At 49.7% G+C, this 22,877-nt stretch overlaps 2 protein-coding genes across 3 annotated transcripts; both read right to left on the bottom strand.

Moving 5' to 3' along the window:
- Positions 1 to 6,459: 6,459 nt before the first annotated feature.
- Positions 6,460 to 9,292, bottom strand: LOC117711922 (keratin, type I cytoskeletal 16). Its single transcript, XM_034507868.2, has 8 exons — positions 8,739 to 9,292; positions 8,202 to 8,284; positions 7,929 to 8,085; positions 7,681 to 7,842; positions 7,466 to 7,591; positions 6,975 to 7,195; positions 6,834 to 6,883; positions 6,460 to 6,691 (listed from the first exon to the last, which is right to left on the bottom strand). The coding sequence occupies exons 1-8, from the start codon at positions 9,210 to 9,212 to the stop codon at positions 6,597 to 6,599; spliced, it is 1,368 nt and encodes a 455-aa protein (XP_034363759.1). The 5' UTR covers positions 9,213 to 9,292; the 3' UTR covers positions 6,460 to 6,596.
- A 7,028-nt stretch (positions 9,293 to 16,320) lies between these two features.
- On the bottom strand, positions 16,321 to 21,040 carry LOC117711925 (keratin, type I cytoskeletal 17). Of its 2 annotated transcripts, XM_076935812.1 has the most exons (9): positions 20,692 to 20,919; positions 20,538 to 20,647; positions 19,752 to 19,834; positions 19,230 to 19,386; positions 18,447 to 18,608; positions 17,789 to 17,914; positions 17,479 to 17,699; positions 17,363 to 17,388; positions 16,321 to 16,567 (listed from the first exon to the last, which is right to left on the bottom strand). In XM_076935812.1, the coding sequence occupies exons 1-9, from the start codon at positions 20,762 to 20,764 to the stop codon at positions 16,473 to 16,475; spliced, it is 1,053 nt and encodes a 350-aa protein (XP_076791927.1). In that variant the 5' UTR covers positions 20,765 to 20,919; the 3' UTR covers positions 16,321 to 16,472. The 2 variants fall into 2 exon arrangements, with proteins under 2 accessions (XP_076791927.1, XP_034363763.1); XM_034507872.2 differs by having other exon boundaries at positions 20,538 to 21,040.
- Between the last annotated feature and the right edge of the window lie 1,837 nt (positions 21,041 to 22,877).

Raw genomic sequence — 22,877 nt, 5'->3', positions numbered from 1 at the left:
CCTCTATCAATCCTATCCTGGGTAATCAGTGCTAAAGAAATATTTTTGGTCAAGGAGTTAACATGATTAGCAGTGTGTACCTGTTTGACAAGGGAGACAGCAGAAGCTGCAACTGACCCTAAGATAGCAATTAGGGTGGTAATGCCTAAGATTGCTTCAGTTATAAATCTCTTAGGTAATGAAGGAAAATTAACAGGCAAACAAGGCAAATAAAGCATTACACCAAGGCTGTGAGAAGGTAATAGATGGCAAAACATGAGTTAGCTAGTATACAATGAGAAAAACCTTGTGACACATGGTGAAGTTATACAATTGGTCAAATAGCATTTTGGTAGGAAAATGACATATATAGATTTATATTTAACAATTTTATATCCCTATGTTTTCTGGGTATAGAATTAAAAGTCCAATCAGATTCAATCGGGAACCATGTCTTCAGTATCTTCTTTTGCTGAGGTCTCTGGCACGGGTGGAAAGTCTGCAGATGATGATGGCTGAAGCGGGCTTGAAGGAAGTGGCAGGTGTGGAAGTCTCTCCATAGAAGGGGCCTGGTACAATCAGCTGGTCTGGCATCTCTAGCATCCTGTAAATATATAAACAGAGCTTCTCCCGGAAAAACATCCACTCTTTTATTATCCAGTTGGTAGGCCTTTAATTTAGTAGAGGCTTGAAATGTATAGAAATGGACTTTTTCTTTTTATAAAGTATGGTAAGGAGATGAATAATTATGATTTCATTTTGTAATTTAGATGTCTATATTTTATAAGGTCTGATGAGTTCATTCCACAATTGCATGTCCCTGTGAACTATAGAGAGTGTCAGTGGAATATGAGAAACTAAGAGTCAAACACCAATTTTTAAATGCTTCTTGAATTTAAGCAAGGGCATTGTCTGATTTTAAGCCCTTGGTATTATAAACTAATGAAACAAATACAGTATCATATCTTTGAAAGTTTTTCTCAAGTTAGAAAAATACATACATAACAATGAGAATTCAGAGTCCATACATATAGGAATAAAGGCTACCTTTTCAAAGACAGGACATGTGTAACATTTCTGTTTTAAATCACAAGGACCCAGGGTAATCAGGGGTTAATTCCCAAGCTGAGCTAACAGCTCTGCAGGAATGCAGGAGCAGTTTCCCTGAGAGCAATGATGATTTGCAGTGTAAGATTTTGCTAAGTTACCTTTGTAGGAAAAACAACAGGCTTTTGTTAAGAAATTAAATTAATTTTTACCTAAGATTTAGGTAAGGCATAGGACCAGAAGGCATAGAATGAACTTGAGCATGTCCAATAAAGAAAATGCAATTTCTAAATTGAAGCAAGGCTTGTGATTCTGAAAGTTGGTGCTAAAATTGTAAAAACAGCTGTAAAACAGTTACAGTTTTTTTTAAAGAGGGCTTGTCCTTAGTATTTAAAAGACAATGGCTGTTTTCACAAGGTCCGTTGGTATGCAAAAGTTTCTTGTGGGGGTAAAATTTCTTTTAAGATCTTAATAATTAAGGTAACCTGTTTGAGAAGAAGTCATAAGTGAATGTTTTTGGGGAGGCTTTCAGTCCTGTGCTACCTGTGTATAGTTCTTTGACAAATGTGTTGGTCACCTGAGGCTGTTGTATTACCTCTAATGTTTGAGGGGCCTGAGGTAGCCCCTCACCCAGTTTCCCTGCTTAGATAAGATTCCAGTATTGTTAGGGACTACAATGGCACCAGGTAAGGGAGTGCCAGTCTTATGAAATCAAGGTCTACATTCATTTTTCCAATGAAAGCTTTTCTGACAATGGGGACACACTGGAAAACATCTGTTTAGGTTTCTGTTCTAAGCAGAGTTAGGAGCATGGAAATTAATAGCACCTCCTGCTCTATTAGAACATTGAGAAAATGTCCAGGCTGATCACAAGAATAACATTTTTGGGCTATGCCTGTCTGGTTAGGTTTTCCTTTTCCTTGATTATTTAGAAATTGAGTAGTAGTCTGACCCTGTAAAGCTGCTGCAATGGCCACACCTTGAAGATATGAGGGAGTAACTTCAGTACAGGCTTTAATAAAGTCAGAAATATTCCCAGATTTTTCAATGGTTTTTAGAAGAGATTGACAAGTAGGTGTAGCATTCTCAAAAACCAGCTGTTTTAAAACAGTATCTTAAGCCTCAGAGCTAAGGACCATCCTCTCTACTGCCTCTGTTAGCCAGGCTACAAATTCCTCAAAAGGTTCCTCTGGTTTTTGCTTTATATTAGCAAGTCCTTGGGTATTTGCACTTCCTACTGGCAAATGCTTCCATGCCCCCATTGCTGCAGTTGTTACTTTAGATAAAGCTTGCCTGGTCATTTTTAACTGGGCTGATGTCTCTACCCATTCCCCCAAACCCATGAGCGTATCACATGTCAGTGTTTCTCTTCTCTTTCTTCCAGATGTCTGAGATATCTGTGATAATTCTTTACGAACTAACTCCTCATATTCGACTTTCCACAGCAAAAAATGTCCTCCACCTAAACAGGCCTTGGCCACTTGGAACCAATCCTAAGGGGTCATCCACTGCAAGGTTAGCCTTTCCACAAGAGTAAGAGTGTATGGGGAAGTAGGCCCATATGTGGATGTAGCCTGTTTCATTTCTTTGATTAATTTAAATGGCAGAGGCATCCATACAAGATTCTCACCATCTCCATCATCCTGCATGATCACTGGGAAACAGCTCAGAGGCTCTCCCTGCCTCTGAGCTTCACTTGCTGCTGCAGCAAACCCCACAGGCCCCTTTGCTTTCTTTTTAGGCTTTCCAGGGGGTCTTGTGGAATGACTTATGTTTAAATGCTGCCGGGTAGGCCACTTATGTTTGTAATATTTTGTTACTTTCTTTTTAAAGTCAGATTCCTCCTCTGAGGTTGGTCTTTCCTCTTCTGATTCACCACTACTCTCTCCTGAACTACTTTTCTCAGACTTTTCTGTCGAGGAATAAAATTTTTTCTTAGATCCTGGGCAAGACTGTAGTAATGGAGTCCCCTCACAAGGAGGTGAATCTGGTGCCTCTGGGCACCTAAGGCCCTTCTTTCATCTGCTAATGTTTCTTTAAGCACATTCCAAATAGCAAATGCTGTAAGGGGCATACCTTTTCCTCCATTCTCTGAAAACCAGTTTTTAATATCTAAACCTACCTTCTCCCATGTATCCACATCTAGACTTCCCCTTTCTAGGAACCAGGGACTGACTGTACAAGCTGAAGAAAGTCAGTCAGCTGGCTAGTGCTAACCTTAATGCCCTTTTTCTTAAGAGTATGTTAAATAACATCTGTAAAGAACTCTGTCTGTAGACTCACTTTGTCCCATCCTGAAAGATACCCACAAAACTCATACAACCCAGAACCGATGGCTCCTAACCTAAGATGGGTGCTGATAGCTTCTAACAAAACAGCTAGGCATTGATGGCACCTAGTATCTGCCTCTGCTGATGGCAGTAGGCAATTTAAAGCCAGAGCTGATGGCTCCTGGCTTAATCACAGGTACTGATGGTACCCAACCAGGTGCTGATGGCACCTACTATTCACCTCTGCTGATGGCAGTAGGCAATTAAACTATTTCTCCCCCTCCATAACCATGCGCTCTTGGCCAAGGGGTATGCAAGACCCGGTTGTGAGTCCGATCTGTGTCCACTTACTTTTTTCAAAGTCCCTGTTCAGAGGCGCCAGAAATGCTGGGGGCCAGCCCTGTCTTAGGTGTGAGGGGGAGATGCAGCTGCTTCTTCTTTCTTCTCCTCCTCCATCTGGTTCTTCTCCAGGCAGCCCCTATGCTACTGTAGCTGACCTACAGTCAGCATCCTGGCCCTAAGACCAGCAAGGGGTCAAGTAAATAGCCTTGTATTATCCTAAAAACTTCTGAAGGTAAGACACTGCAGGCTAGGGTGATTAACACTTGTAGCCTAACAGCAGAGGATTAGGCAACATGGCCTTTTTTCTATCTCAGCAGGAACTGCTGGAATCTAACCTGCAGGCTGGGTCACAGGAAGACACTTAGAAAAGTTGCTATAGAGCTTATTAAGTGTAAAAAGTATCCTATGGAAGCTATCTGAGAGGAAAGGCTTGGAAAGGTCCTGAGTGGGGAGGAAGAAAAGATTCTAACAAAGTAAAAATTCTAAGGGAGAAAAATTCTAGGCAGAGGGAAAAGAAAGGGCAACAGGGTCTTAACTAACTGATTCATTCACTCACTAACTAACTAACGAACTAACTAACTAACTGACTAACCCTATTCTAACTAACTCCTTTGTCTTTGTCTTCAGTATTTATACACCATTCAGAGTACATGATCACATGTTACAAAGTTCATCACAAGTTCACACCAAAATTCAAATCATAAATTGAAATAGAAGTTTACAACACAGAATGTTTACATGAATACCCACTAGGAGTAATTATCTAGCTAGACATTCATCACCTGTCTAGCTCCACAGGTTCGCAGAAAGTTTGAAACTATAACTTAAGAAATTAGTGAAGTTTTGTATAGATAAACCCAGGCAATATTTTCTCTTCTGTCCTGGTACCTATAATAAATCGTGGATTTCCTTTAGTGACCTAGGTTAATCGTATTATGACCTCTTGGAATGTGCTCTAAGCAGGAGAAGCTCTTGTTACTATCTTTCTCAGGGCAATTAACTGATAACACTCGGGAGACTGGCAGAGTTCTCATTGCAGTTCCCACTATGCCTGAGGGACTTAATAGCAGTCCTGTTATAAAAGAGCTTAGGAATCATTGATATAATTTTAGGGATTCTTATAGGATCATCATTAAGACTTAAGAAGTCATCTATTTGTCTATATAGTATCACCACAAGACAGTACATCTTCGTGTATCTGCAGAGATCTGCTACAAAGGGGTGTGCTATTGATTAGTGATAGTTGCATATGTGTAATAATAATAACAACAGGAAAAGCATATTAATAGCAGGAATCTTTCCTAAGATCAGGACCACCACAGCCTTGCTAATGGGACACACTCATGGCAGATTATATAATAATCCGAGGCAAGCATTTCAGGATGATCACCTGCCAATTATTAGCTTGTCCCATTATGGCTCCTGACAAGTGAGACCAAGATTGGCCTCCAGAGTTACTAGCAGAGGGGGAAGTGAAGAATCCAAGCCTAGTGGCTAGCACCGGCCTCAGCACTTCCCCCTCAGCCCCAGCTCACACAGAAGCCCCCCATTCCTTCCCACCACCTGACTCTCCCAAAAGACACAGCTGGCACCAAAGACCCACAAATCCTCCTTCCAATAGCACTCCCATCCTGGGAATGATGGCATCAGCCTGAAAACAGATAAACAAATGCAGCCTTCAGTCTCCATGCCACCTGAAGCTGGCACCCTCTCTGATGGATGGCCAAACACTCCCCAACACAGGTGGCTTATGGCCTTGGGAAAAACAAAAAAACATACATCCTTAGAGATAAATTATGCCAATTAAGCATTCCCAGGCAGCTGTGAATGGTTTGGAAAAACATTATAGCTTCCCTCATCTGCCACTTCCCTGCGCCCATGTAATCTGCTTGTATATATTCTCTACACTCCTAGACATGGGTGGCAACTTTGCTCCGTGCAATGTGCGGACCAAACTTGGATTTGAAATAAAAGGCTCTTATGTTTTTCTACAGTGGATATGGCAACTATTTGTGATCTCTTGGAGAATCCCAAGACCTGGGCATAATAGCTCCAGAAATGGTGTTAGCCATGGGAATGGACAGAGATCGGGAAGAGGGAATGGGTAGCAGATGTCTCCCAGGCACTCATCAGCATTCAGAGGAAGGAATGAGTAAGGTGAGGAGGAAGGACAGCCTAGGAGAGATTTTTAGCCTGGCCAGGACCATGACTCCATCCTAAGAATCTACCTTCCTTTTCTATAATACCAAAAGCTGTGTGTGTGTGTGTGTGTGTGTGTGTGTGTGTGTGTGTGTGTGTGTGTGATGTTGACTTATGGATAGAAGAGCCATTCCCAAGCACAACTCCAAAGTGCTGAGGACAAACGTAGGAGTCCTTAGGGGAGAAATATCTGAATGCATAGAAAGGCATTAACAGAAAGGCAAACTGGAACCACACAGTAGACCTAGAGAAGAGTTTCAAATCTCAGGTGCTGTGTCTTAAACAAAAGCACCTTTATCCCTTGATTCCTAGAAGTTCCCAACCACTAAAGGGCCCTAATTTCATCTGCCTTGCAGGGTCTCTAGAAAAGGAAAGAAACATCGTTTTTAGGATTTCACACTGGCCATCCACACACATGAATGTCTTCTCTTAATGTGTCCCCTCATTCCACCCATACTCCCAATGACCTCTTGCATGGAAAACTTCTCAAAGCCTCTGCAAGCTCCTCTGAAACAGAGTCAGTTCTCTGCACCTCTTTAAGTCTCAGAATCCAGAGGAGTTCCTGGGAGGTCCCTTCAACTCCTCTCACGTCCCCTACACATAGACATCACACAAGTTTGCATCAACCAGAAAGCTTTATTAGCCTACAACCATGAGAGTTAGGGGAGACAGATGGGGACCACACTAAGAAAAGAGGGTTCTGTCCCAAGCCTCAAGGATGAGAGGCCCTGTGGGTCAGGAAGCTCAGCGCAAAACAGATTAGTTCCTGGAACGCTCACTTTGGCTCTGGCTGAAGCTGCTTGAGCCTTGCTCCTTCAGGATGGACCTGGGCTGGCGGGAGGATGAGGAGAAGACTGAAAAAGAGAAAGAAAAAAGGTGAGGTGGATTCTGGCAGCTAAGCAAGCTGCCAAGCAGGAGAAGGGAGTTCCAGGACTCTGGGAAGAGGGCCTTAGCCCTGACTCTACAGAGTCAAGCTATTGGTCCCAGGAGCCTTACCTTCTCGAGAAGAAGAGGACTGCCCAGAGGAGTGATGTGAGGAGGAGCTTCTGGGATTGGGGGAGAAGACACAGGAGCATTAGATGTGCAGGGAGCAGCAGAGGTAGAAGTACTGTGAGCAGGGACTAAGGGCCAACTCACTGGAAACCCTCGCCATCCAGCAGACGTCGGTAAGTGGCAATCTCCTGCTCCAGCCTTGTCTTCACATCCAACAAGATGTTGTACTCCTGGCTCTGCTGCTCCATCTCACAGCGCAGCTGAGCCAGCTGCTCCTCCACGCTGCTGATCAAACCCTGGATCTGGGACAGCTGCATGCAGTATCTGCCTTTGGTCTCTTCTAGGCTGTTCTCCAAGGATGCTTTCTGTGAGGGAACAGAAGAGTGATGAAGAACAATGGTGGTGGTCACCACTGTCTCTGAAGACACCTGGGAATATTACTCAGATAGGTTCATGGGTCTTGTCCCCAGATGGACCAGCAATTAGAAGAGACATATAGGAAACATATTTCCCCAACATTCTGCCTTTAATTTCTCAGTCTCTATAATGGATACCACAGTGGTTCCAGTCTCATTCCCCGGTGGCCCCTGAGTGATGGGGACTACTGGACAGCACTAGGGCCAGATGCTTCATACCATGCTGAGCTGGGACTGCAGTTCGATCTCCAGGCCCTGGAACACCCTGCGGAGCTCAGACACCTCGCTGCGGCCACTCTGTATTAGCTCACTGTTAGAAGCCACCTCTTTGTTCAGCTCCTCAGTCTGAGACAGAAGAGAGGAAAAGGTGTGAGACTCTCCAAAGCCTCCCTGGCTAGGAGTCATGGAGGACTAGGGAGGAAGCAGGTCACAACCTTGCTCAGGAACCAGGCCTCCACATCTCTGCGGTTCTTCTCTGCCATCTGCTCATACTGGTCCCTCATCTCATTCAGAATGCGACTCAGGTCCACACCAGGGGCTGCGTCCATCTCCACGTTGACGTCCCCACCAGTCTGGCCCCTCAAGGCAATCATCTCCTAGGAAAGATCACAAGGGAGTGGTCACCTCTCCTGGGAACCTCACCACACCTGCCTTTCATCCCCAAACCCTTCAGCAGCTCCACCTCCTCGTGGTTCTTCTTCAGGAAGGCCAACTCCTCCTTGAGTGTCTCAACCTGCATCTCCAGGTCGGCTCTGGTCATAGTCAGGTCATCTAGCACCCGGCGCAGGTTATTGATTTCATTCTCCACACCTTGACGCAAGGACAACTCATTCTCATACCTGGGAGGAGAGAGATCAAACTGAAGATGAACAAGGCTACTCTATTGTCCTTGCCCTCTGTCCTCTGTCCTCTGCCCTCTGCTCCCTGCCCTCAGCCCAGCATGCCAGCTGCTCACTTGACCCTGAAGTCATCAGCTGCCAGCCTGGCATTGTCAATCTGCAGAGTGGTCTGTGCATTCCCCTGCGTGGCCGCAAAGATCTAGAAGTGAAATAAAAAGATATGGACTCTGATCACCTACTTCTCAAGGGAGAAGAACAGAAAGGGGCAAAGGGAGCCACCCCAGGCCCAGTGATCGATCACATGGCTAGCAGGTGAGCTTCTACAGCTTCTGACAACTGATTACTTACTTCTTTACACAGCTCAGTTCATATGGGGGTGCACTTATGTCTACCATCAACCCTTTCCTAGGCCCAGACTTAAGGAGCTGAGCATGCAGCGTAATGTAACCTCAAGGGAATTAAGAGTCAGGTCCCAGTTCTATCCGAGGCATGGATGTTCTAAATGGACCCTCAACCACTTCTCTGGATAACCGTGACCATTAACCTCCAAAGGTTAACCTCTTTAGTCTTCTTGCCTATGTATTAGACTCTCTAGAAGTGTGTTTCCTAAAGGCCACTGCAGTTCTGACCTCTCTTCCACCAGAGCCACCCACCTGGCTCTTCAGGTCCTCGATGGTCTTGAAGTAGGGGGAATAGTCTTTGATCTCTGTGGGCCGCTGCCTCTGGTACCAGTCATGGATCTTCACCTCCAGGTCTCTGTTGGCCTCTTCCAGGGCACGTACCTTGTCCAGGTAAGTGGCCAAGCGATCATTAAGGTTCTGCATGGTCACTTTCTCACTGCCCACCAGGAGCCCATCACCAAGGCCACCAGCAAATCCACCACCAAGGCCACCACCAAATCCACCACCAAAACTGCTGCTGCTGAAGCCACCGCCATAGCCACCTCTGATCCCACAGGCTCCCCCAGAGGAGAAGCGAGAGGAGGAAACCGACATGCCCCCATAGGTGCTGGGAGCCCGGCAGGATCCTCCAGCCAGGACCGAGGAGATGCGGCTAGAGCCACCACCGATGCCACAGGAGCCCTTCATGGAGCTGGAGGAGGAGAACTGCCGGCTGCAGGAGGTCATGCTGAGGAACGTGAGAGTGTGGGCAAGTGAGCAGAGAGAAGACAGAACTGCACACTGGAGGCTGGAGATGCTGAGGGTGCCTCAGACACCAGGTTCTTTTATATGCACCAGGGAAGGCGGGGCCCTCCAACTGCTGACTCCAGGTTCCCCTGTGGATTTAGTCAGTCAGTCCTGTGCAACTCCCCACTCTGGATTGTTCAGCCCAGGGTGGACTCTCTTTCTCTTTCTCTCTCTCTCTCTCTCTCTCTCTCTCTCCTGTAGCTGGCTCAGAGTCCCTGCCCAGCTCTGTGGGTGTGGCTCCAATAGAAAAACATACAAATTCAAGTCAGTACTGACTCAGGTTGTGTAGCCTGAAATGGGCTTCTGTTCCTGGAGCCTGAGGGCAGAACAACAATGAGGCCTAGGTGCAGGCAACCTCTGGCAGGCGCGTCCTCGGGCCGTGAGTCAACCAGTCCCTGCCCCACAGTGAGAACCTTAGGTAGCAGAAGTCTCATTGATGCCATACCAAACTGTCACTGGATACTGTTGCATGATTCCACATACCACATGGTAGAGCTAGGTTGCTCCCCATAGATACTGAATCCCTCGACCTCCCCCTCTCTATGCTTGCTCTCCCTGAACAGACAGGGACAAGTCTGGGCTAGGTAGCTGCAGTCCTTTCTAGTTCTAAAATATTAAAGGATTTCCATTCCAATGCATTATCATTTGGATTTGGAAGCTACCTTTGAGACACCAGGATGTCCTGAGTGGTACACCAAATATCCACACCCTATGGCGACACAGGCCCACCCTGCCTCTCACTCATGGCCCAGTACAGAAGGATCTTGTCATTCCTCTGGGCCTCAGTTCTTTCTCGACACATAAGAGTCACAAGAAGCATGCCTGGAGACCCTAACCCTGTGGTCAGCCTCTTCATCCTCCCTCTGCAGCCTTGCTGCCTTTCTCACACACCTCCATATCCTGACCCCTAACATGAGATCTCCACACTTAGAGCATCCACCCACGGCTCCTCCATGCCACCTCCTGCCCTCACCTACTCAGGGACACCCCCTGTAGCCTGTACTGTACTAGGTAGGTGGGAATTCTATCCTGCTCCTAATACTATCTGTGTGCCACCAGCCCTACCTCCACTCTGCTACTCCACAGGCCTTAGAGTCCCCATGTGGAAACCATCTTGCCCAGGAAATGCCCAGGCTGGGCTTGGTGGCTTTGTTCATCCAGTGTGCACAGGGCTTTGCACTGGTAAGTAATACCTGCCATGCTTGCTACACAGTTCTGAGAAGCAGGCCCACGGTGGGTGTCATTCCCAACACCAATTTACAGGTGACAGGCTCAGTAGGCTCCCGGAACATCCGACTCTTCACCATCCTGAATCTCTCTCTGCCCCTCTCAATCTCACATCATTTCTTGATCTTTAATTAACCTTGTAGGTGAGAAGAACCGAGGCAGGACAAGAGAAGGCTGGGAGTCAACCGGTGCCACAAAGCTTATTGCCACAATTCCAGATCTCTCCAGGCTCAATGATGCCTTGCAGACAGGAACTAGGTAAGTCCCATTCTCACCTACCTGCCCAGACATAACATTGGCCTGAGAGAAAGGATGGAGTCTGGGCCCCAAGACAGTCTCTTGGATACCAAGGGCAAGGCTCATGGCACTGGACTCTGTTTTTGACCTATGGTTCCTCACTTGATGTGACAGGAGCCCAGAGAGTCTTGCCTGAGTTATTCTGGGGCAGAAAAGTTTGTTTATTGCTACCATACGTCATTCTGGCCAGTTGACCATTCAATTAGATGTTAAAATACTCTGCTGTGGTCTCCATTCTCCTCTGGCCTTGACCCCAGCAGTAGTCTCCAGGTCTGGGCTTCTGGAAAAGAAGACTTCAGATGGCATGTGTTAGTTGATCAAGCACTGGGTGGTTTAGTTAGAACAAGCAAGGAAGCAGGAGGAGGGTGCTGAGCTCAACAACAGAGGCCTCTACCCTGACAGGCATGGGGTTAAATTCTCTCCTCCCCATGTCATCTGTCATTTGCCTCTCTCAGTTTACACACTTCTAGAGAAGGGGTGTGCTTTTCTTAGAAGCCCACTTTGCTCAGAATTTGGTCTTTTACAAGTCAATATACAAGACAAAAGAATGTGCTGAACATGTACGCACTCCTAAGGTGCTTCAGACTTATGAAGGAAAAGTACAACAGACTGGGCCTCAGCACATGTTCTCTTGAAAGCTAAGTCTTTCTGTTTGGTTTTGGTGTTTCTGTTTGGTTTTGCCTTTTTTCATTTCATTTCATTTCAACTCATTTCATTTTTTGAGACAGCATTTCTCTATGTAGCCCTGGCTGTCCTGAAACTCACTCTGTAGACCAGGCTAGCCTCCAACTCAGAGAACCATCTACCTCTGCCTCCTGGGTGCTGGGATTAAAGTCATGCACCATTACTACCCATCCTGCAAACTATTTTTAAAATGCTTTGATATGATCTAAATAGCAGGGCCCACTATCACTCATTGTCTCTTATATCTGTTTTGGGAGACGTGAGCTAACTCATCTGCAGTCAACCACCACCAGTATCTTTATATTCTTTCAGGGCCTTGAGCTGGCCCACATATGTTCCTTCTGTGCCAGCAGCCAATGGCTCGGCAGGCAGACAGAGGTAGGACTTTTAGACTAAAGAAGGAGGAGAGAAGGAGATCCGCCACGCTGGGGCAGAGGAGGAAAGACAGCATACCTGAGAAGGTGTGGCACAGAGAGCATAACTGCCATGTAGAAGCAGAGAGATCGTGTCCCAAGAGGGCTGCCTGACTAGGTCCTGGGCCGCAAAGATGGAATGTAGATTTTAGTACGTAATAACTTGCGAATATCAGAGGAAGGTGGATTAGTCACATGGAGGTTAGTAAGTAGCCCAGCCATTGAGCTGTTTAAGGCTTTATATGCAAATATAAAGGCTGTGTATGTGTATTTCATTCAGGAACCCAGAATACTGGGGCAGGTAGTGAGCTGCTGCTGTTGCCGCTGCCGCCGCCACCGCTGCTGCCGGGATTGATCTGGGTAATTAATTGGGTCCTGCTACATGGAACCAGTCTGTTGATGTATGGATGGGCCTGGAATTCATGTCCAAACACAGATCCATCTCCCCTAGGGTTGGAAATGGTCATCCTGATCACCAAAGGCCACCAAACCCCAACTACCAGAAGTGAAATGTTTGCCCAAAGTTTAACAGCATGAAAGGAGACAGAGACTCAAACCCAGCTCCAATTGCCAGGCTAAGGTTCATAGCAACACACACACACACCACATGTGTCCATTCTGGAGGTCTAAAGACAATACCAAGGCCTAGCACAGAAGATCTTAGAGTCTGCTTAGACTGAGCAGTACTCAACCAACACACACACACACACACACACACACACACACACACACACACACACTGTTCCCAACTCTCAGAGGTTAGGGAATATGAAACAATCAGTCTTTTGACCCTAGAGAAAAGCCCACAGTCAGGAACACAGGCACTCTGGTGGTATGAAGTCCTGTGATGTTTGATTCCCCATACCCACCACCGGAGACACCTGAAGAAGTGTGACCTCCCCTGGGACCCAACTATAAAGGAGAAGGCTGACCCTCTGAAGGATCCTGGCAGGGCAAGGTTGTGTCTGGGCCTCAGATGGTCCAAGAGAGCAGAGAAGTGGGGGACACTTCCTGTGTGCTAGCAATGCATATTTATCCCAAAGTTGTCAGAACCATTAAGCTACAGGGCACAGGCACTGAGTCCAGTCAAGCTGGCAGACTTCCAGGCAATAAACTCCTCCCCCATCTCTGCCCTTCGCCCCACCCCTTCTCGAGTATGAAGTCATGTCTCTGTCACGTTTGAATTGGTCAATGCCACACCTCAACTGACAGCAGTTCCCAAATCCGACAGGATCATCAGAATCTACACAGACTCCTTGCCTGCCCCAACCCCTGCTTCAGCATTATCTAGGGCAAGCCTGGTCTTGGGGATCTTTTACAAGCTCCCCAGGGGATTCCCAGACTGGAGAAGTGGGAGGCAGCTCTGGGAGCTGTGAGATGAGGGGGATTCAGAGAGGCCCCTGGTGGCCATGACAGAGCAACCTGGAGTCAAGCAGGGGTGAGCTGTTCAATATCCGGGAACCTGTTTTCTTCTCTGGGTTGTGGGACTAATACTGCTGTCTCACGGGCACGTGGGAGTAAAGACTAAATAAAGCAAGTGCCTGGTAGACCACTAAACATCACTGCAGTTATTCAAGGGGGTCTAGAAAGAACCCACTATGTGCCAGACCCTGAGTCAAAGAACAAGAACGAGAAGTCCTCCAAAATGTACAGTGAGAGAATTCTGTAAGGACAATTCCAGTGCTGTGTGTTTGGGTCTTGGTAGAATACAACCCTGTGAGGAGACAGAGCAAAGTTCTCAGGGATGAACAAATATCCATTCCAGACCCTGTTCTGTGACTAGTCCTGAGTCAGTAGAAATCCGCATAGGTCAGGCCCTTCCTATGTATCTATGTATATACACAGTCCTCTCCTTCCTGCATGTCTGATGTCCTCCACTGAGATCAAGGCTGCCACAGGCCCTCACACCGGTCTCAAACAAGGAGCTCTCTCTAGCTGGCATATGGCCTTGTCCAGTGCCTAGAGGCAGAAGCACACTGGTTCTGGTACCTCTGTTCCCCTCAACTCCCCAAGAGGCCCACACTGCATGAGGGTTGAAGTATATTGGCCCACGGCTCCCTTGAAGTCCCCTGAGTCCTTGCAGGCCACTGTCCCTTATTCCCCTAGATTCAGTGCTGAGCTGGGCATATGTGTATGTCAGACAGTGCTGTTCACCACAGTCATCTCTCTGAAGAAACCTACCAGGAGCTAGTGTGATGGAAGAAGAGTCTCAGGCCCGGCTATTGGTGGCATGGGGCTGTGTCTGTCACAAGAAAGGGGAACCTGGAGCAGTCACATGCCTGTAGCTTCTACCAGACTGATGGGAGTTGGTGGTGTAGGCAGACTGTGTATAGATGAACAGTGAACCCTCCACAGTCTCAACATGCTGCTCCAAAACAGGCTTATGCCCAGTAGCTAAGATGTCCTGGGACAAATCCAATAAAGTTCTCTACACAGTCTCCTAGGGAACTACTCAATGTGCCTGTCTGACCTCATGCCGTGGACCCTTCCACGGGGGTCCCCCACAGAACACACCAAACACATACCACCTACTCACTCAGGAGAAGTCCAAACCAGAAGCGTCTCCCCCACCCCACCCCACCCCAGCCAACACTGACAGTAATGGCAGTAAGAGTAAATCCCCATAGTCTCCAGAATGGAAGAAGCCCTTCCTGCCTAACAGCTGAGGAGAGGTAAGAGGTGGAGCTATGGCCTCTTCCCAGAAGAGAGTAGGGCTTCACTCCCACCTTCCCCTGCTCCACCCCAACCTGATATGTCAGGCTTTGGGAGAATAGCTGAGTCATGGCTTGTCAGAGCCTCGGTGTCCCCATCCACTCAATGGAGCACCTCTCCCCAGATTTTCCCTGCTTCCTAAGACTGTGGTTCAGACAAATGAGCTCATGTCCCCAGAGTGAGACATCCTGGCCCAGGCTGGTTCTTCTGGTTATGGCCTGATGCACATCAGGGGCTCGGGGAGCAAGCTTCTCTCCTGCCCCCATCCAAGATGTACCCGCTGAGAGGCACCAGCTTGATGATGCAGAGCTGGTGCAGCTTTGGGTCTCTTGGATGCTGCTGCAGCCCAAGGAAGAACTCACATCCCCACATCAGCATCTCCGCTGCTCTCTCTCTCTCTCTCTCTCTCTCTCTCTCTCTCTCTCTCTCTCTCTCGGAAAATTCTGTCCTCCAAGATCTAGGAAGAACCTGTGACCCACCCAAAGTCCTCACACTCCAGTGGCTGGGGCTCATCCCTCTGCCCTGAGCTGGTCTATGTCAGCCTCCCCTGATCTCAAGCTCCCACTGCATCAGGCCTCTGGGGTTCTGACTCCTCCCGTGCCTTTGCACTTAGATTCCACTCTCGCTGTCTGGCACTGAGAGAGAGAGATGGTATCTCTAGGTACTGGCTCAAGATTACCCCTCATTCCCAAATCCCTGCATTGAATTTAGACAGAGAACCCCTTCTTAACTTCTGCCCAGCCCCCCACCCCCACCCCCACCCCAGTCCTCGGATAAACCCAGGAAGGCAGCTGCCTTTCCCAGTGGCTTCCAGATGTTACTCAAACTAGGTGCCCTTCACTCTGTCCTTCACAGCTGCTATCAGAGTGAGTCTGGCATTCAGAGGGCCCTAGGTACAGCTGGAGCAGGAACTAACTGTTCCTCCTCTGTTTACTCAGGACTCAGTTTCCCTCCCTCACCTTTCCTGTCCGTGAGGAATCAAGAGAACCAGCCATCAGGGAGAAGGTCCCTGCTCCCTGTCATGGCCCTACATGGGGCCCCAGATCACCCCTGTCCTTAGCTGACTGATCACGTGAGGAGATCCGGAAAGAAAGATTCCATTCTTCCTCCCATCCCCAGTAGGAACCTGTCTTTTCCAAGAAGCACAGGCCTCCCAGTCATTGCCAAACTATGACCATGAAAGCCCTTCTTGTGGGTTCAAGAGACTCCCATAGGAACCTCGACCCACCCACTTTACTGCAGGCCAATCCCCATCCTGGTCCACCTCCTCTCTCAGGGAGGATTCAGAGATTGGATGAGTCACCCCTGGAGAATCAGGCTTCTGCACCTGAGATCTTCCCATCCATTTATGGGTGACAAATGAAATTGCTCGGAAGGAAGAGCCTGTGACTGCCTGAGGTCATGGGGCTGCATACAGGACAAGAAAAGGCTACCTAGGGCCACCCCTGATGCTCTGATTCTACTCCAAGAGTGGTTTGGCCTGAACTACCCATCCCCATCAGGGGGAGATGTCTTCTGGGGATCCAAAGCAGGCTAAGCTCTCTTTACCTAAGCTAACCCATTATCTTCATCTACAAGAATAATGGCGGGTATCCACAGAACGCTTCCCCTGTACCCTACACACACACACACACACACACACACACACACACCAGTCCACCTTATTGTCACCATTGTCATTTATCTCAGTGTTCAGAACAAAGGACACAGTTCACTTCAGATCAGCAAGCTTTAATGTCATTAAGCAGGGGGATGCCGGGAAGACGCTGAAGCAGGAGACTGTTGCTGTGGAGGCTACAGGCTACTATGCCAAGAGGGAAGCTGCCTCTCTGCAGCCTCGGGGAACTGGCCAGAAGGAGCTGAGTTTTTAGCGGGTGGTCTGGTGGACCTGCTCCCGGGATGAGATGACCTTGCCATCCTGAACCTCTTCCACAATGGTGCGCACTTGGCGGGTGGTCACAGCTGCAAGAGAAACAGACACTCGGGCTGTGGGCAGGTGAAAAAGCCACTCTCAGCCCAAGCCAGCCTGCCCTGACCCTGGTCCTCTCCTGATGGATGCTACAAAGTCTTCGCTCACCTCTCAACACCACACTGTGTGTATATCTCTCTCTTCGCCTGCCTTCTTTCCACCCTGCATGCTGCTGCAACCTTTGTGTGAACTGTGGTCCCCTGGACAGGCTACTTGGTTCTAACCCACTTTGTCCTTCCGTGTAGACTGAGTGCTGAATGAAATAAGTCTTATATCCACTCCTTTGCAGTCTGCAGGACTTGGACTGTTTCTATCTCCTCTACCACATGGAGATACCCAAGACAAAACTCTAGATTCTCATCATCTCTGTTCAACTAGAAGCCCCAAAATTAAGACCATGTAACCTCCAGCTCCACAAAGACTGAGATCTAGAGGCCAGGGACCATGACCCTACCTCCCACTAGGCTCAAATCCCCAGAGACAAAACTGCTCTGACCCATCCATAGGGAACTGGGAACAAAGGCTCTCCGGATCAGATGAGGGCTACTCCTTGCACCATCATCTCCATGGTAACCAGCCCTCTCCCCATGCCTCATCAGACCAGTCTTTCTCCTTTGACCTTTCCTCTGGGCACCAATTCTGAACCCTAACAGGTCCATTCCTCCTATGCTTACTGAAGATTAGCCAACATACCCTGAATCTCCTTAGGGACCCTCGCCCAGCAATCTGCTAGGCGATTCCTGCCTCACGCATCCCTCTACCCAGCCCTCAGTTACCAAGATCCTTACGTTCTTTTGGCTTGTACTGAGTCAGGCTGAAAAAAAAAATATTGGAGAGATTAGATGAGGTCTGAGAGTGCCTTCCTCGCCCCCTAATTCCCTAATCCCTGTGGGCCTCTACTCACTGGGCATCCTCGCCCTCCAGCAGACGGCGGTAAGTGGCGATCTCCTGCTCCAGCCGTGTCTTCACATCCAACAGGATCTTGTACTCCTGATTCTGCTGCTCCATCTCGCACCGCAGCTGAGCCAGCTGCTCCTCCACGCTGCCAATCAAACCCTGGATCTGGGACAGCTGCACACAGTAGCGGTTCTCTGTCTCGGCCAGGCTGCCCTCCAGGGATGCTTTCTGTGGGAGAGCAGGTGGTAGTCAGTGAGAGTGGCAGAGCTGCCTCCCAGGTGCTGGACCCATCCCTGTGTGCATAGCAGCATCCCTACCAGGCTGAGCTGGGACTGCAGCTCGATCTCCAGGGCCTGCATGGTGCGCCGGAGCTCAGAGATCTCGCTCTTGCCGCTCTGCACCAGCTCGCTGTTGGTGGCCACCTCGCGGTTCAGCTCCTCGGTCTACAAACAGGACACAGGATGGGAAGCGTGAGCCTGGACCCAAAGTCAGATGCTCCATGGCTCCCATGACCCAGAGCTCAGACAGGTACCTTGGATCTATGCATACCCTATCCCTTTGCTGTAACCACCTTACTGACCTCCCCTGAGCCTCGATCAGACTTGTCCCCAAGCTCCCTACTTCCCAAGCCCTGAAACATACTCATCTAAATGTTATAGTTAATCTCTACAAGTAGCAGGCAATAGAACAGAAACTTTAAGAACCAGCCAGGACATGTAGCCCAGCCTCTGATGCTGATTCCTGGCTTCTTAAAGAAAGGTGGAAATTCCCAGGGTTTTTACCCACAGTGTTGATTCCACAGAGCACCTCCCACTCATCCCCCAGATGACTGACTGGCCAACACCAGCTCCATTGACACAATGAGCAATCCTGACTCTATAGAGTCCACTTGGACAAGGTAGAGCATCACTGAGATGACAGGTTTCTGTCAGGGCTTAGGACCCTGAGGCCTGTCTGGACTGCAGCTGCTCTCACCTTGCTGAAGAACCAATCTTCCGCATCCTTGCGGTTCTTCTCGGCCATCTTCTCATACTGATCGCGCATCTCTGACAGGATGCGGCTCAGGTCCACACCGGGAGCTGCGTCCATCTCCACATTGATTTCACCGCCCACCTGGCCTCGCAGGGCATTCATCTCCTGTGAGAAGAGGGAATGAAGATGTGACCTTCTGGGCCAGTGCTGGCCCTACAGACCCAAGACTTCCCTAGCCTACATTTAGGTCTAATCCTCTTCCTAAAGACCTTTTGATCTACCCAGCCTCTTCCCTCTGACCCTCCTATGGAGTTTGTCTGCCTGTTTGTTTGTTTGTTTGTTCTGTATGGACTCAGTGCCCACCTTCACACTGTGCCTCCCTCATTAGTCAGGAGGGTTCTCCAGAGACATCTGATACTAGGTCTTTGCCCCTAAAACTTTTCCTTCCAATCTCCAAATGCCTTTGGGGATTTCAGGTTTAAGAGTTGGAACTAAAACAAGCGTTTGAGCATCTCCCTCCTCCTCTGACACTGTGTGAAGCAGGGAAAGGAGAGAAGGCCTCTATGAGGCCCAGCAGGTTCCTAAGATGCAGGGATGCAGGGATGCAGGGATGCAGGGATGCATGGAAGCTCTGGACCACAGGAACGAAGACTCTACAGAAAGGGCAGCCCTATAGGATGACTAAACTCAACAAGCCCTCTCTCCCACGCCCTCAAGTGCAGCCCAACCCCAGGGCTCTGCCACCTACTCCTCATCTCCTTTGACCTGCTGACCCTGCCCCCTTACCTCCTCGTGGTTCTTTTTCAGGTAGGCCAGCTCCTCCTTGAGGTTCTCAATCTGCATCTCCAGGTCAGCTCTGGACAGGGTCAGCTCATCCAGCACCCGGCGCAGGCCATTGATGTCAGCCTCCACGCTCATGCGCAGGGCCTGCTCCGTCTCAAACCTGCAATGAAAACCAGAGACCTCAGGCCACTATGCTCTAACACATAGGTCTCTGTCCTGGTGTCATCTCTGCCCTCCCTTTGCCAAAGCCAGAACAACTGAGAGAGAATCAGAGGGTGGAGTGGAAGCTGCAATCCTGAGCCCAGGAACAACCACAAGGCAAGACCCCATGCCTGCTGGCTTCCGAACTTGATCCTCTGCTTCCTCCCCCCTTAACTAGCTTCAAAGGTAGCTGTTTTTGCTCATCCAACTAAGGACTCAGCTCGTAACTCCCAGGCCCTCTCTCTCTCCTGTCTTCTGGGAAGTCATAAGGTGAGGAAAGTTGCCCCAGGATGTCCCCTCAGCTTGTAACCCTCTGGGACTCACTTGGTACGGAAGTCGTCAGCTGCCAGACGGGCATTGTCAATCTGGAGCAGGATGCTGGCATTGTCCACAGTGGCCACAAGGATCTGGAGAGATGACAAGTCAATAGGTCATTGAGTTTAGGGTGGCTCAACCCAGGCCCATGTTCTGAGCCAGGCTTCCTGGCTGGAGGCTGGGATTCACTGCTTTCAGAGAAAACCCTTCTTCCTGCCAGCCATTCCCTCTGCAACGTTGCCCTTGTTGGCAGAGATGGGCAAATGGGGAGTCCAATGAGATGAAACTTAGCACTGCCTGCTCATGTAAACCCTCCTCATGCCAGTCTCAGCCTCAGGCTGGGAGGCAGAAGGAGTTAGATCATGTTGGAATATCCTTAGGGACAAAAGAAAAGCCAAGGAAGCCAGAAAAGAAAAATCCCCTAAAACATTCCCATGGGAGTCTGCTGCCCTACCCTCTCCTGCTTCCTCTATTAGGATGCTATGGAGCACACTCTCAGAGCCCCTCACCCAAACCCCTTCTTCCAAATTCAGCTCCACTCTATGGAACCAGCCCTCCTCCCAGACCATGATGTCTAATGGTCTAGACATCAATGACATGAACACTGCTCCAGGAGGAAACAGCACTGGAAGGAGCCTCCCAATGCCCAAGCTTGTTCCTGGCCCAGCCAGTTGCCCCCTCAAAGGGAGATGGGTCAAACTAGAGCCTAGATACCCTGTGGCAGCCCCTGTTGACTCCAGGCCTTGATGAGGGCAGGTGGTGGGTGGTTTATGCCCCTCCCGCCAGCAATCCTACCTTGTTCTTCAAATCCTCAATGGTATGGTAGTAAGCGCTGTAGTCACGGGCTGGCCCGGGGGCCTGCTTCTGGTACCAGTCTCGGATCTTCACCTCCAGCTCTGTGTTGGCCTCCTCCAGGGCACGCACTTTGTCCAGGTAGGAGGCCAGCCGGTCGTTGAGGTTCTGCATGGTGGCCTTCTCTCCTCCAGCCAGCAGCCCATCAACACTCCCAAAGTTGCCTCCATAACCACTGCCAGTACCAAAGCTGTAGCAGCTGGAGTAACTATTGCTCCCAAGAGCACTGCCCAGGCCACTAGCTGACCCCAGCCTGCAGGAGCCTGAACCCAGGCTGCCAGACAGTCGGCAGGAGGTTCGAGATGAGCCGCCACCCAGGCCAGAGGAGCCCTTGATGGAGCTGGAGGAGGTGAACTGGCGGATGGTGGTGGTCATGGTGGCAGCCGGCAACGGATGTGGAGCTGGAGGGCTTGGGAGGTAGAGAGGCGCCAAGGTGCGTGCTGCGCCAGGGCTCGCCCGTTTCCTTTATAGGGCAGCCAGTGGGCGTAGCGATTACAACAGGCTCTCTGCTGTTTCCATTCCCCTGGGCTTTCATCACCACTGGACACCCGCCAGCTCCCAGGTGGCTATGGGCCCCCTCCCCTCCCACCTCTGGGGCTCTGCCTCATTTCACCAAACCCTGCACTGGGTGTCATGATGGTGTGTGTGTGTGTGTGTGTGTGTGTGTGTGTGTGTGTGTGTGTGCATCTGTCTGTCTGTCTCTGGTCTCTGGCCTGTCACCTGTGATTCAGGCAGGCCCTCCAGCTACGCTTTCCCATGACCTAATACGGACAAGAGGAGCTGGCGACGTCACCTCCACCCAGTCCTCTCAGGCAGTTACCTCCCCAGCTTGATGGGAAATGAGGTGGGGAGTTAGGCACCCCACACACCTGAGGTGGCTTTCCTTCTCATCATGCCACTCCCCGCGTGTGAAAAGCCTGCATCTGGGGACTGGGGAATCAGAAAGACCGTGTACACACCCTGACTGGAGAGCTAGGCCCACCACCCAACACAGAAACTACCTCAAAGCCTCCAGTTGCCAACCTAGGCAGGAAATCAGAGCTTAGCAACGAATGTGATGTCCAAACAGGCCCAGTTCACTCAAGCCATGGGCTGGCATAGTACACCCTTACACGTCACTCAGCTACAACATCCCTGACCCAGGAGTCACCCCTCCCCTCTGAGCAGTCCCAACACCCAGGCACACATCCTGGGATGAGGCTCCTCATCCAGTTTTCTGAAACTGCCCCCAACCCTTAGGAAGCCCAGACTTCCCTTCTAGATGTTTCCCTACTTCCTTCCGACAGTACAGCTTCCAGGGCCAGGTGGGCAGGCACGAGCTCAGCTAAAGCTCAGAGGGAAAGAGAGCTACATTTAGGAGGGGTGCCTTATGAAAGGAAGTCTGTGGGGACCATGAACGGGTTGTCTCTTTTCACATCCCTTACCCTTTTCTGCATCCTGATAGACCTAAGAGAACAGAACAGCTCAGGTCCCAACCAGGAAAAAAACTAAACGATATCCCTTAACACTCTTACCCCACCCCACTCATGCCAGATTCCCCAAGACAAAGACCACAGCATGGTTCCCCAGGGTGGGCCACAGGCCCCACCCCCTGGCTCCACCTAGCCCCACCCACCATCCTAAGCCCAGCCCTAGGTCCCAGGGTCCTGGGAGGCCTGCTGGGTGGAATTTGGTCGTGTTTCAGACTGCCAGTGGGTTCCTCCTCCCAGACAGGTCTAGACAGCCCCCATCGGCAGCTGGGAGAGGTTTCCCCAATAGCCCAGGAGCTGCCAAGCCACCAAAGCAAACAGGACGCCCCCCACACTCACAAACACGGCCGCCCCACCCCACACACACCCCCGGGGAGCCAGGTAGAGCCGGTCTGGCTTCTTGGGCTGAGACTGCCAGGCTGCCACCCCCTCATCCATCAAGGTCCTAGACCACTCCAAGTTGTCATTCCCAGCCAGACCCCTGTGCCTTTGTTTTAATACAGTTGTTCTCTAACAGGTGTGGTACCCAGAAAGCTTGCAGGCCACCCAGGGACCAGCACCAGAAGCCAGCCCCAGAGGCAGATTCTTAGAAAACAGGATGTTCCATACCTCCACCCTCAATCCTTCCATCTCCTTCCCTCTTGACTTCCAAGACAACCCCAGCCTGGATGGAGTGGGCAGAACAAGTGGGCAGGTGACAAGCGATACCAGACGCTTAGGTGAACACTCCCCAGCCGCTCAGCCTACGCTGCCTGAACCGATGACCAGACAAATGATGAATTCAAGGACCAGACTTCTTCAAAGCTTTATTAGC

This window comes from Arvicanthis niloticus, chromosome 6 (genome assembly GCF_011762505.2).
Source record: "Arvicanthis niloticus isolate mArvNil1 chromosome 6, mArvNil1.pat.X, whole genome shotgun sequence".
Taxonomy (NCBI): domain Eukaryota; kingdom Metazoa; phylum Chordata; class Mammalia; order Rodentia; family Muridae; genus Arvicanthis; species Arvicanthis niloticus.
The sequence above is the reverse complement of the archived record's forward strand: the minus strand, read 5'-3'. Positions and strand labels throughout refer to the sequence as shown.